This window comes from Wyeomyia smithii, chromosome 1 (genome assembly GCF_029784165.1).
Source record: "Wyeomyia smithii strain HCP4-BCI-WySm-NY-G18 chromosome 1, ASM2978416v1, whole genome shotgun sequence".
Classification (NCBI taxonomy): domain Eukaryota; kingdom Metazoa; phylum Arthropoda; class Insecta; order Diptera; family Culicidae; genus Wyeomyia; species Wyeomyia smithii.
The window spans coordinates 152,931,761-152,946,505 of NC_073694.1; the positions used below are offsets into that span (position 1 = coordinate 152,931,761).

Consider the following 14,745-nt stretch of genomic DNA (forward strand, 5'->3'; position numbering starts at 1 on the left):
ATAACAGTTAGTAACGCGGCTTTTTCTAATTTCGAACCTTACTTCTGTTGCTTGTTTCGCCCCTCGATGTTTACACCCTACGGCGAGCAGAGACACCGGAAACTCCTCGCAACTGTGAACTGCACAACGATACCATCCCGGAAGTGGTCTGCCAGGCTGGTAATGACGGTGGCCTCTCACAGAGTTTCCTGCTAGAGGTGGTTGGTGGAGCGGTACCGGCGGTTTTCAACCTGGACTACACACGCAGCCCGCCGACCGAGATTGACAATGAAATTTCTACTATGAATGATCAGGTGAGTAGCCATTTTCTTCCCTCCTCTCGAACAGTGAACCAGTGTAACTAATCAATCATTGTGAACATTAGTGGTAATGACTAAGTGGAGAATTAATAGCTGCCATTTGCTAATATCGTGATGGGATTTCGTCTGTTTCTAACTACTTCGCAATAACAGCTCCACTGACATTCGCCCCTGTGCGTAAAAGCAATCAAATTACGCTGTCAACTGGAGTGGCATCGTGCGCTTTCCTTCCAGATTGCCTATTTATTCGGCTGTTTTTCCTGCGAGGGACACGTTTGTTTTTCAATATTCCTTTAAGTGTAATTTCCAACCTGCGATGGTAGCGGCATTTGAAGATGGCTCAAAACAACAGCGCCGTCATTCGGTGGCCGTGAGCGAGTGCCACTCGGTCACAATGATGCAAAGCGGTGCATGTGTTTGTGTGGTTGGCTGTGTTTGTGAGTTTGTGTATTCGAGCTGAATTGGAGGATTCCTCAGAAATGCACACATGTTTCTGAACATGCAAACAACAACGGCTCAAGTGCGCTCCATCAAAATCCACTCGGCACAACTCGACTCGCACTACTCGTGCTGGCTCGGATTCGCGCTGATGAAGATTCAGTTTAATTTGGCCAAAAGGAAGTACGCTTTAGCGGGTGGGTGGCGCTGCTGCTACGAGACTTAATCGCTATTTGCTTCACCGCTGCCGTTTCGCTCGAGCCGGGAGCCGCAATGCACCGAAGAGCACTAGACTGTCTTGAACAAGAAGCGTACTTGGTTTCTAACCTAACTCGCAGTGAAAGATCCAGTGTTGCCACACATGCAGATTTGTTTGCGAAAGTAGAATTCTTTTGCTGTGCAGATTTTTGTTGGTTGGCTTTTCAAGACTCATTGTTGAGCTAGTCAAACAGATTCGAAACCGGTTCGAATTCAGTGATTCGATTCTTTAAGTTACTGAGCGTTGGTTGAATCACACTAACTTTTCCAATTGTTAAGAAAGTATGACGAATTGTGTTGGTTATAAGTCTGAGAAAATTTAAAAAAAAATTGCAAGATCGTACACATCCGGATGGATCCGCAGATAGACGCTTATTGCTACTCAATCCATCGCACACTGGGAAAAAATGAACCCAAATTCCCACCAATTTGAAGCCGCTGGGCTGGCAACCTGAAATATAGCATTTCTTATGTAAAATAGGTCAATAAATCGATTGGTGATATTTTCATTCTGTGCAGGGCACGGGAGAGAGTCTATATTTCCAAAAATACGCCAAAATAGGATGAAAAGGGGCAAAATATACCATTTCCCGTACCCTGCCCAAAATAAAACCATCACCATTCGATTTGTTGACCAATTTTACATAAGAAATATATTATATAAGATTATTTAGTGGAAAAACCAGAACCCACATTTTCACTAAATAATCGCCGCTAGGCTAACAACCTGAAATATGGCATTTCTTATGTTAAATGGGTCAACAAATCGAATGGTGATGGTTTCGTTTTGGGCAGGGCACGGAAAATGGTCTATTTTGTCCCTTTTCACCCTATTTTGCGTATTTTGTGAAATATAGACCCTTTTCCGTGCCCTGCACAGAATGAAAATATCACCAATCGATTTATTGACCAATTTTACATAAGAAATGCTATATTTCAGGTTGCCAGCCCAGCGGCTTCTAATTAGCGGAAATTTGGGTTCATTTTTTCCCAGTGTGCAACAGTTGTTCGTTTACTACTAAACAGGTTTGACAGTTGTTTACAACACAATTTGCATTTAACATTTTAAATAAAACTGTTGCCCGATTGCGATGACGAATAACTGGCATCAAAATCATCTAAGCACCTGTCCAAATGCAGAAAGTTGTAATCTGATTGTTCGAGCTAGGGGAGAACCGTACAAGACGCACCATTTGGGTAAGATGGCCCATGCTATTAATTCCCCAAAATACTTACACATGTGGCTTTTTATGACGAAATTCTTCGCTTTTCTCATAAAAACCCAGCTTCTCTGCAGTTCTCATATAAAAATAATGACTAAAATACTCAAGAAACTGTGCAATTTGCTGTGGCTCTGTCCAACATGTAATTATTCATGAATTTTATTTAAGCTTTTATGATTAACTGACTTGTAAATAATACAAAGAACTATGGTTCCCTTAACCTTTACACTTTGGGAGTTGATAATATAATGAGTATTTCAAATTATTTCACTAATTTTCGTTAACTTTTACCTAGAAACAATAAAAATTAAAACTTCGTTTTAAATATACAATAAATAGATCCTACAATCATCCTACACGTTCAATGTCGTTTTGAAATGATTAGAAGCGCTGTAAATCGCGCTAATTCTTAACTGGTGCGTTTTGTACAATCCTTCCCTACTCATTCAAGAATCCTAGTCCCAGAGACAGGGCATTGCTAAAGATTCTATTCCCAGGATTCCTGTTCACGAACGCCCACGATCAACAGAATCAGAACGGTCGCCAACTCTTCGAACACTCGCAGCATGGTTTGTATAAGGTGCAGTTTCCGGATGAGCCGACTTACATCTCCCCAGCGGGGAACCCATCAACCCTTGATTTCTTCCTGGCCAATATCAAGCTGTCCAAACCAGTGGCGTACAACGATTTCAGCTCAGATCATCAACCTGTCGTTGCTGAGGTAGGGATCGGTGTAGCTCCTGCCAGCTGTCTGCGGAAAGATTACCACCATGTCACCTGGAAGCGCTTCGCTCGAATGGTGTCCGACGTGTTCCTGTGAGGAATAAGTTCCTTGCCTGCTCTCACCGTTGGGCAAATTGTTTGAAAACTGATTCTCAACCGCATGATGATGACCGCATAGAGGAAAACAACATTTTTCTTCCCAAAAAGTTTGGGTTTAGGAAGGTTCATTTCACTATTCACCAGCTGGTGCGGGTGATAAATGACATTAGAAGGGACAGGGCTGTATCCAAGTTCACAGCGTTAGATGTCGAAAAGGCGTTTGACAATGTCTGGTATGACGGGCTGGTATGGAAGCTCTACAACTTCAACTTTACATCATATCTCATGAAAATCATCCGTAGCTACCTTCGGCCGAGGTCGTTCGGGGTATCGTTGAATGGTTACCTATCAAACACTTTTTCCATCCCAGCAGGAGTCCCGCAGGGCAGTCTGCTGGATCCTTTGCTGTACAGCATCTACACCTTCGACATTCCTTCCCTAGGAGATGCCACTGCAATTGCCGTCAAGACACCTTTGTCGAATATGCTAACACCCAGAAAATCAAAATCAATGCTTCAAAAACCCGAACAATCATGTTCCTCCATCGGCAATCTCCCAAACTGAAATCCACTTTATCGCCAGAAAGGTTCAGCTAACTTAACATAGAGGTGAAAATCTGAAATTTATTCTCCGATCACCGTAATTCAAAAGCAAAATCAGTTAGACTTGCCCGTGACACAATTTTCTAACGATTTCGAATTTTCTTTTCGACTTTTTAGCGAATTCTTTTAAATAATAAAGAGTAAGGGCTACGTATCCCACTATCTGGGAGCCTCTTTGAAGTCTCAAAAATTATAATTAATCTCTTCGCCAGCGATGTTTCGAGATCTTGTTTATTTTCAATGTAAAAATTTTGATATAAAAAAATCAAATAGCAACAAACGAAAAACCCATCATCTAGCTAGAAATTTAAGACTCCGAACAACGTAACCATTACAGACGCTATTTTTTTTTGCGAAAATTTCTGGTTGGCTTCCTTCCGCCCATTTTCTTCCACAGGCAGCAATTAAAACGTAATTTCCGTGTAGCCACTGTCATGCTACGCTCTGTGCACTTGGAAAACCGTTTCTTTTTTACATTTATTTTTATTTTTTCAGCCAGCCCGCAAAATGTCCCAGCCAAGTTTTTCATTGTCGTTTATTGCTTTGTTTATTCATACAGGCAACATTAGCGCCGCTATTCCGGATCCAGGAGCAGCAGCCACAATTCAAGCTACACAGCCTGGAACCGGGTCGGGACTATCAGCTGTTGGTCTATGCGGTAAACGCGAAAGGCAAAAGTAACCCACCGTTCGTGATCGATAAAGTGCGGGTCGGATCGGCATTAATTCCACCGTATGGTAAGTGTTTTTTTTTATTTCATGTCTTTCATTCCCTCAAGATCTGACGTCAACCGTTGGCATAACATTTGCACGGTTTCAATCTATTTGCTGTTAGACAAGTTGAATCAGGAGACGATTTTCACATGAAACGCAGACATTTCTTTCCGTTTATTTACTCATGTCCTAGAGCGTTTGTCAATTTACATATCCTGCAACAGCAAACATGTTTCGAGTCCGCAAGGCTAAAAACCGATAAGCGGCGCCGTGGAAAATATTGAACGATATAGAGTGTGGGTCTATTGCAAAAATTCCAACCACCCAGAATACGAAGAAAAAAAAAATACTCCTCTTTCTATCCCGTTTGTTGAACCAGCAAAACCGACAGAAGCTCGACCGTAATTTTAATTTTTCTCTACAGCAATTGAGTAGGATTCGTTACTGCCAAGTTGTGTCTTGTACCAGAAACCGAAGAAATGTGTGGCTTTTTTTTCTTACTCCAGAGGGAACAGTTGCTTCGTCATGAAATATTTTCGGTTCCCCTTAGCGGTAACTTCCGATTGGGTGAATTCACCAAATATTCTGGGGGTGGCCTGTTTACTACAACCAGCACCAATTGACCTGGATTGGAAATTTGTTTCCTTGGTTCTACAAAGAATTGTTACAGTGATGAAAACGGAAACGAGAATCAGTAGTCGAATCTTGAGTTGAGAAAGGCTTGAATAAATTTGTCGTAATTCCCTCCTCTCTCCCACTAAGCCTTCGTCTTGTTAAGGAGCTAATCAACTGCTTTTTGCAAAACAAGAAAAATATCTTCACAGTGCGTCTTGAACTGTCCTACAAGTCAGACGTTTTTTCGGTTGCTTGTGGACTGGTCTTTGACTGCCTATAGCTTCAAAGTTTGTGTTTTGTCAGTGTGTCTTTTAAAGACTACCTGAAAGTTATTTCCCATCAGTCTTTCTCAAGACTACCTACTTTTGAATTTAACATTTGTTTTAACTTTTTTCGTATCACCTGAAATGGCTGGACGGAAAAAAAACCTCGCATCGCTGCGGGGAGGAAAAGAGAGGCATCTCTTTCTGACACTTCGAGTGTCTGTAGTGACAATCCTTTTGATATTTTGCCTGAGCAAGAAGCTGGTGAAATGGAAGTTGTTAATAATGAAACTATACAAAATATAAAATCTTTAAAAAAGGAGAAAGTTCCACCTATTGTGGTAACTATTTCTTCTGAATTTAATATATTCAAAAAGGAACTTTCAACGTTTGTTTCTGACGTTAAAGTTACCTATCAAATTGGCCGTAGAGGTGAATGCCGCTTATTAGCCGACTCAGTAAAGGGTCGTGATCGTCTTGTCCAGTATTTAACTGACAAGATGTACAAATTTTTTACATATGACACCAAGAACGCCAAGCCGTTCAAGGTTGTCTTGAAAGGTCTCACCAACGATCAAACCGTTGATGAGATCAAACTTACTTTAACAGAATTACTTGGCATAGCCCCTACCCAAGTAATTCTAATGAAACAAAAATCACGAGGCGAAAACAGTCAGAGAACTGGAATTTCCCTTGTTAATTATTTAATTCATTTTAACCGCAATGAGGTTAACAACTTAAAATTTTTTGAAAAAGCACATGCTTTGTATAATGTGCGTGTAAAGTGGGAAATTTATAGGAAGTATGGCGGAGGTGAAAAGCATATCACCCAATGCCGTACTTGCCAACGCTATGGCCATGGTTCCAAATTCTGTAACATGGACCAAAAATGTCTTAATTGTGGAGACTCTTCTCACAAAAAGGACACATGTCCTGTGAAAGAGAGTAAAAATTTTCGCTGTGCGAATTGTAACGGCAACCATATGTCAAATTTTTATCAATGCCCAGTCCGTTTAGCAATTGTTAAGGCAAGGCAAGGTAAACAAAATTCAATTTCTCAATTAAAACCAACTTCAAAACAAAATTCTCCAAGCCTACCAGTGACGCATAGTTTACCTACTCCTTTGCATACCCGTTTAACATATGCACAGGTTACAGGTAGTTCGAACATTATACCGCCTAGTGTTGGTAGTTCGAAAATGACCGTTAATATGGGTAAGCAAAACACGCTAGAAAATAATTGTACACCTATCACTCCAGCTAATATTGCTACCGAAAATATTTTTTCTAATGTCAACTTCCTGGGGCCTATTACGGCAGGTAAACTTTCTTTTTTGCAACAGGCAATGTTCGATCTTATGAACGCCATGTTGCAGGCAAAATCAATGTTTGAAGCCATTCAAATAGGCACAAATTTTACTATTAAAATTGTTTCTAATTTAAAATTTAGCAATGATTTTAAATAAAACAATTAAAATATTAAATTGGAATGCTCGCTCATTGAAGGCCAATGAGAATGAGCTTTTTAATTTTTTAACAGTAAATAATGTGCATATTGCAATTATTACTGAAACATTTTTGAAACCTAACATTAAATTAAAATATGATCCCAATTACGTGGTTCATAGATATGATAGGATTCAGGGTTCCGGCGGTGGAGTTGCAATTGTTATTCATCGCCGAATCAAACATCGTGCTCTTCCCCATCTTGAGACGAAAGTTATTGAAACTTTGGGAATTGAAGTTCAAACTGAACTTGGGATTTTATTTATTGCCGCAGCATATTTACCATTTCAATGCACACGCGAGCTCAAAAATTATTTTAAAGGTGATTTACAAAAACTCACCAGAAATCGTTCGAAATTTTTCATAATCGGCGATTTTAACGCTAAACATCGTTCATGGAATAATTCTCAAAGTAATTCCAATGGAAAAATTTTATTCAATGATTGTTCTTCAGGATACTATTCTATTTTGTCTCCGAATAGTCCTACATGCTTTTCTTCTGTAAGAAACCCTTCAACAATTGATTTGGTGCTAACAGATCAAAGTCATGTGTGTAGTGATTTGATCACACATGCTGACTTTGATTCTGACCATCTTCCAATAACTTTTTCTTTATCACATGAATCAGTTTTAAACCCTATGAGCTCTGTTTTTAATTATAACAAGGCTAATTGGGAAAGATACAAAACTCATATTGAGAGAAATTTCAATAATGAGCTTGATTTGCAAAACGAAGTGAATATTGATTCCGCTTTGGAAGCATTGAAATGTGCAATTGTTGATGCCAGGAATCATTCTGTTCCAAAGGCTCAAGTGAAATTTGATTCATCAATAATTGACGAAAATCTTCAACTTCTAATTCGTTTGAAAAATGTCCGCAGACGTCAATATCAACGTTCTCGTGACCCTGTTTTTAAAACTATTTATAAAGATTTACAGAAAGAGATTAAACATAGATTTACTCTTCTGAGAAATCAAAATTTTGAGACTAAAGTTGAAAAATTGAAACCATATTCAAAACCATTTTGGAAGCTGTCGAAGATTCTTAAGAAACCTTCAAAGCCTATTCCAGTTTTAAAAGATGGTGAACGTTTTCTTGTATCCAATGAACAAAAGGCTCAAAGACTTGCTCAGCAGTTTGAGAGTGTTCATAACTCAAATTTGAATTTTGTGAGTCCAATTGAAAATGAAGTCTCACGTCAATTCGATTTAATTTCTTCCCAGAATTTTTTACCTGCAGAAATAATTGAAACTAACTTGAATGAGATTAAATCAATTATTAAAAATTTCAAAAATATGAAAGCACCTGGTGACGATGGAATCTTTAATATACTAATCAAACATCTCCCTGAGAGCACAATGGAATTTTTAGTGAAAATTTTCAATTGCTGCTTCAAAATTGCATATTTTCCCAAATTATGGAAAAATGCAAAAATTACTCCAATTTTAAAGCCGGATAAGAATCCAGCTGAAGTTTCAAGTTACCGACCAATCAGTTTGCTTTCTTCAATAAGTAAACTGTTTGAGAGAATTATTCTTAACAGGATGATGTCACACATCAACGAAAATTCAATTTTTGCAAATGAACAGTTTGGATTTCGCCATGGGCATTCCACTACTCATCAATTGCTCAGAGTTACTAATATGATACGAGCTAACAAATCTGAAGGTTATTCCACTGGAGCTGCTCTTTTAGACATAGAAAAAGCATTCGACAGTGTTTGGCATAAAGGTTTGATTGCGAAATTGCAAACTTTTAATTTTCCGATTTTCCTTATCAAAATTTAAAAAAATTATCTTACTGATCGAACTCTGCAGGTTGTCTATCAGAATTCAAAATCTGATAGATTTCCTGTCAGAGCAGGTGTACCTCAAGGTTCAGTCTTGGGGCCAGTCCTGTACAACATATTCACTTCAGATCTTCCTGATTTGCCTCCAGGATGCACAAAGTCATTGTTCTGCGATGACACAAGCATTTCCGTAAAAGGAAAAAGCCTTCGTGTCATATGCAGTCGATTGCAGAAAAGTTTAGATATTTTTTCTTCCTACTTGCAAAAGTGGAAAATCTCTCCCAATGCTTCTAAAACTCAAATGATAATTTTTCCGCATAAGCCTAGGGCGTCTTTCCTCAAGCCAAACAATAATCACGTTGTCAAGATGAATGGGGTTATTTTAAGTTGGTCCGACAAGGTTAAGTACTTGGGACTAATTTATGATAAAAAACTTATTTTCAAAGAGCACATTGAGAGTATACAAGCCAAGTGCATCAAATATACGAGATGTTTATATCCTCTCATTAACAGGAATTCTAAACTTTGTTTAAAGAACAAACTTTTGATTTACAAACAAATTTTTAGACCAGCAATGCTTTATGCTGTACCGATCTGGTCAAGTTGCTGTTCAACAAGGAAGAAAACGCTCCAAAGGATTCAGAATAAAATTCTGAAAATGATTTTGAAGCGTCCTCCTTGGTTTGGTACACTCGAATTACATAGACTTACTGGTGTTGAACCATTAGAAGCTATGTCAAATAAAATTATTAACAATTTTCGACAAAAATCGTTGCAATCCTCAATTGCTACGATAAGCTCTCTTTATAGCCAATAAGTTAGCAATTAAGTTAGTTGTAAGTTTACTTCCCCTTTTCTGACAAGTAGGTTTAAATCCCTACGAATGATAAGTCCTTATTGCGAAAGCAAACAAATCCTAACAATTAAAATTTCAAATTTCTAACAGTGTTGAGAAGTCACCATTTGTGATTGGACACACATACTCATTATTTACTAATATTTATCATAAATACTTAAGCTACTAACAAATCCCCCCTTAAAAAAAAAAAAAAAAAAAAAAAAAAAAAAAAAAAACTGCTTTTTGCAGATCCATTTGTCACCATCATACAAAAGCGGAACCCTACTGCAGGCGTATTCCGGAGCTTTGCTTTAGATTTGCTCCTGATTGACTCGGAAGTGCCAGTCACTGTAACCTGTCTCCATCTCCCTACTACGAACTCAACAGCAGCAGTAATTAATTTAAATATTTCATTTCGATGAAGAGAGAAATGAATTTCGAATTTCGATCCCTAGCCAGTGGGCTGGATATCCGGACTGCTTTGAGCTTTCATTTCCATTCTTCAACAGAACAGGTTAGGTGATGTAACGCTGCCTCCCCCCTTCAAAAATGCAAATCAGGTTTTATTTTTCATCTCTTGCCAAAGCATGATTCGACAAGAATGATGCTTCGGTCCTTCGCTCTGGAGTGGCTCTTCTTCCCCCACGGCTGTTGGATGATTGAAGGGACAAAAAAATGGGCACTGCGTTCTTTTCCACTCCTGCTTTCGATTGCTGCTCCATGAATGATTCGATCTATGTTGGTATAAAATGCTCATCAATCTTGTATTTCTTTTGGACAGCAGAAGTAGCACCCGCAAAAAATTAGGCATCGCACTTTTGTTACGAAACGGTTCGATAGAATAGAAACATGCTTCGCTTCACGCTGCTGCCACTAGCGGTAGAGGAAAGAAAAAAAAACAACAACAAAAACCACACATCCTGATGTATAGTAGAACTAACCGAATTGGCTGTTTTGATGATGGTATACTTTTAGTTTGATAAAAGGAAGGCACGCCATGCTTCGTGTGGAGTTCAATTCGACTTTGAATTTTACGGAAATTTGAAATTGTTTCCGAGATTCTCTGCCCGCGGGATGGGAATGACGGTCAGAATGTAATACTAACTTCGTTCGTTGGCGGTGAGCAGTGAAAAAGCAAACATGAGTGTTTCCAGCCAGAATGGCTTGAAGAGACGCAAACTAATATTCAAATATTTTTTGCCAGGATATTTTTTTTTAATTAAGTTTAACCAATAATAACGGTGGAATAGTTACTTCAGCTAAACGTAAAAGTTCAAGTCTTAATCAACCAGGATATTTTTGCTCTCACTCTGCACAATTAGTATGTGAAATGCATTACGCAACATTTGTTCAATGAACGCATTCAATTAAATTAAAATCAAAATATACATCATTTACACAAAAATCGTGATGTTTCATTAAACTTAGATTTTGGGCGAATGATCAGCCTTAAAAAACGATGGTTCATTTTCGTGAGTCGGTTTATACGAGCGACTCGGGACGGGAGCCGTTCGCCCATTCCTAATAACACCGTCTGCAACCGAACAGCCATTAGAGCATTTTTGGAAGAAAAATATCCCAGTTTTAATATATTTTTTTTTGCATTGTCATAGATTTGTCTAAAACTTTGCACAGTTGTTCCAATTTTTGCTAATCTAACGCGATTAATCTTATCCGTTTTGTTTCCCTCTTTCCCGGAGTGTATTCGGCTGTAGAATGTAGAATAATTGGGATGATACCTAGATGCCGGAAATTAACCCAATGGGCCATTTTAAGATCCAAGATGGGTTCCGGTTCCTGGACAATATCCTAAAATGGCCATATACCACCCATTAAGAGAGTTTTCAGAAACGGGATGATATCTGATGGCCAGAGTACGGTTCTAGACGCCATTTTGAAATTCAAGGTGGCAACTTCTTTCTATAATACAGCATTGAAGAGCCAAATACTATCCGCTATGTGTATTTCTGGAGCCAGGCAGATGCCGAAAACCCAGCGATCAATTTTGGATGTTATTTTGAACTTCAAGATGGCAACTTTTGGTGTTCGAAAAACAACCTAAAATAGCCGAACAGCATATATGGTCATATGGGACTTCAGACACCATTTTAAAATGGAAGATGGCGACTTCCGGTTTGTCGAAAAACAGGGTGGAGTTTTTAAAAACTATGGAATATGAGTATTCCCAGAGCCAAAAAAAAGTGTTTCCTGCCAGAATGTCTTGAAGACCAAAAGTTAATCCAAGATGCCATTTTCGAATCTTTATTGGTAATTCAGGGTTTCTGGAGAATATCTTCATTCGTTATTAGTTATCAGTGCTTTTTCGATTTTATCACGGTCAAAAAAAGTTCACCGTGTATTTAGCGAAAAGATAAAAGTCTTAAAATGGTACAAAGGGTTAATTGTGTTGGATTAAATCAAAAATTTGAAATATTTTGAGTAAAATGATGCACTTTCATAGTTCAATGGAATAGAAGTTCAAAATACAAATGAATGGACAAAAAACTCAGTTCATAATATTTTTCTCCATAGCATTTTCGCGAACTTTCTCATGGCAATTATACATTCAATAATAATATGATTTATACTGTACATTCTTTAGCATAGCCAGGAGAGTCTAATGCTTGTTTATGTGAAATTGTTGAACCGCATGATTTTATAATTTTTTTAAATCCACGTTCTATGAGCACCAAACTGTATGGCTATTTGAGCTGTTAACAGATTTTCTTTCTCAACTGCTCGAATAACACAAAAGTTTTGCTCCAAAGTCAATAAAATTCGTATTTCACGGTTCATTTTTCGCAAAATTATGACACAAATAAATTAACAGGTATGACACTTGGTTGCTCCAGAATATTGATCAAATAATTTGAGTTCGTGAAACTATACACATTCAAGGACACAAGGCACGAATGAAAATGATGTTTCAAATACATTTTCTACAACTGGAAGCACATTATTCTTGATTTAGATTTTTTTTTTGAAAAAAGCTTGAGAAAATCGAGCGTGAATTTGGCGAGTAGTGATAAAAACGACTGTTGATAGAATCAAAAAAGCTTTGTGTTTTATCCATCTAACATAAAGTCTTAATGAATATGAATACATCATTATCGTCAACGTCATAATGTAAAACAAACGGATCTTGCTACTTCACTGGAGAAACAACTGGGAAGACAACGAAATTCAGCAGAATTAAATGCAAATATCATCGAAGACATACGCTCATTAAAACTAAACGCTGTGTAATGAAACCATGTTTGCAGAAGAGTACAAGTGCCACAAGTACTCTGTGGGACACAAATATCAGTGATGATAGCAGTCAACCTTATTGTCAACCTTATTGGGACAGTCAACCTTATTGTTCAGAAGCTTAGCGACAAATGTTGCCTCCTGAATCTTCCATCGTCGAGCTAGGGTGTCAAAATTGATAAGCTTGCATCGATCATTATATAAAGGTATATTCTGTGGGTCACCCCATGGCAAGTTCCTTTAAGCAATTTGGACAAATCTTTTTTGCACTTTTTCGATTCGTAGACTCCATGTCAGTTGAACTAGTGAAGCATTCTCTGAGATGGGTCGCACTAAAGAGCAATACAGAGCTTTCAAGCAATACGGATTAACGAAATCTTTGGCAATTTTGGCTATAAACCCCTACTGACGATTAGTCTTAGCTGTGATGGCGAATAGATGACTGGCAAAGGAGAGTTTTTTTTTCTATTACCACACCCAAGTCATTCTCTTTAACCCTTTTGAGCACTACTTCATCGATGTGGTAATTAAGCATTATAGGCTGCGAGCTCCGATGAAATATCATTACAAAGTATTTAGGGATACCGATCATCAGCCTATTACGATAGTACCATTCTACAAACATATCCAGTAACTGCTGCAAGCGGTGACAATCTTTCATGCACTTCACGATGAATTATAGTTTTAGGTCCTCCGCGAACTTATATTAACATTCATCACCAAGTTAAATACCGACGTCATTTAAAAAAAAGCAACGCCCCCAAGTTACTTCCTTGAGGCACACCACTCAAGTTAACGAACGAAGTTGAGATGCACGCTCCCAATTAAGCCCTAAGTAATCGGTCACACAGGTATGAACTGAGCCATGTAACTAAGCTGTCATAGGCACCAAGCAGGATTATCTTGCGCAGTAGTATACGATGATCAATGTCGAGATCCCGCATAAACCACGTCCACATGGCATTTTAGTTGTGTAGAACAAGTATGCGTAAAATCCAACAAGTTCGTGGTAACCGAACGTCCAAGGAAACAAAACCATGCTGGTCTGTAGAAATATAACACTTCATTCCAGCTAGAAGACCTCGTTTGACAATAATTTCGAACAATTTCTATGTAGCTGAGAGATTTATAATCCCATGGTAGTTATGGATATTACAATTATGGATATTTCCGGAACTAGATTGATAATCAGAAGCCAGAACTTAACTTCAGATGCTATTTTTAAATCCAAGATGGCGACTTCTGGTACCTGGAAGACAGTAAAAAATGGTTTATCGCCACCCAATATAATTTATCCAAAACCGGGGTTATGCCCAGAGACCAACTATTAACACTAATTACCATTTTAAAATTCAAGATGGCGACCTAAAAGGGGAAAATTTCGGGACTAAGAACATTGCTAATGATCGGAAATTAACCCCAGATGTCAAATAGTAGTTTTTTTAGACCTTTTATCACAAGTTTTTGAAAGAACGAATTCGTGTGCAGTTTTGAAATTCATATTAAAACTACTCGCCATACGTTAGTCCACCGCTATGTGGCACTAGTGTGCACAAAATTATTCGTACTTTGACCTAGACTTATCTCTAGCTGTCGACTTCCTAGAAGCTGCGGTGTTTACCGAATTTGTTCAGAAATTTAGTATATAAAAAGCTTTAGAGAATGACAAGAAGTTTAGGTTCGGAGCTTCGCCGCTAGTGGCGTTGCGAATTCCATCCTTTCAGTCTTGCATTTTAGAAAAATGGTGATCTGCAATGTTGTAGATAATGTTGTCATAAAAAATTGACAAAAAGACTTGTTTTCTTACTCGTCTTGTTTTTGAGATGAGATGTTTCATATTAGACTAGCCTTCAACATAAGATTTGATGGATAATCCTATAAAATATAGCTGTAAAGACTGTGCCACTACCAGGACTTATTTCGGATAAATCCTGTACGCGCAGTCGGCTAACTTAACTTTTACTTTTATTTAACTTTTACTTTGTACATCACTGCTAAAATATACCCTGCAGGTAACTCAGAGTCGGAGGCTTTCTCCATTCTCTGTTTACCTTACTAAGCTCTTAACCTAATCTAGTACTGCATGTTCGATAGAACGCATTCGAGAGCATCAACACCGTTGAACCGGC

The 14,745-nt window shown here is 38.2% G+C and overlaps 1 protein-coding gene across 13 annotated transcripts in view; it reads left to right on the forward strand.

Annotated features, from left to right (window-relative positions):
* LOC129731818 (contactin-3) overlaps window positions 1-14,745 on the forward strand; it is a 485,474-nt gene that overhangs the window by 380,519 nt on the left and 90,210 nt on the right. For all 13 annotated transcript variants that reach the window (XM_055692254.1, XM_055692900.1, XM_055692422.1 and 10 more), the window contains 2 exons: window positions 91-293; window positions 4,202-4,379. In XM_055692254.1, coding sequence (XP_055548229.1) covers window positions 91-293; window positions 4,202-4,379 — 381 coding nt within the window. The remainder of the gene's footprint in view (window positions 1-90; window positions 294-4,201; window positions 4,380-14,745) is intronic.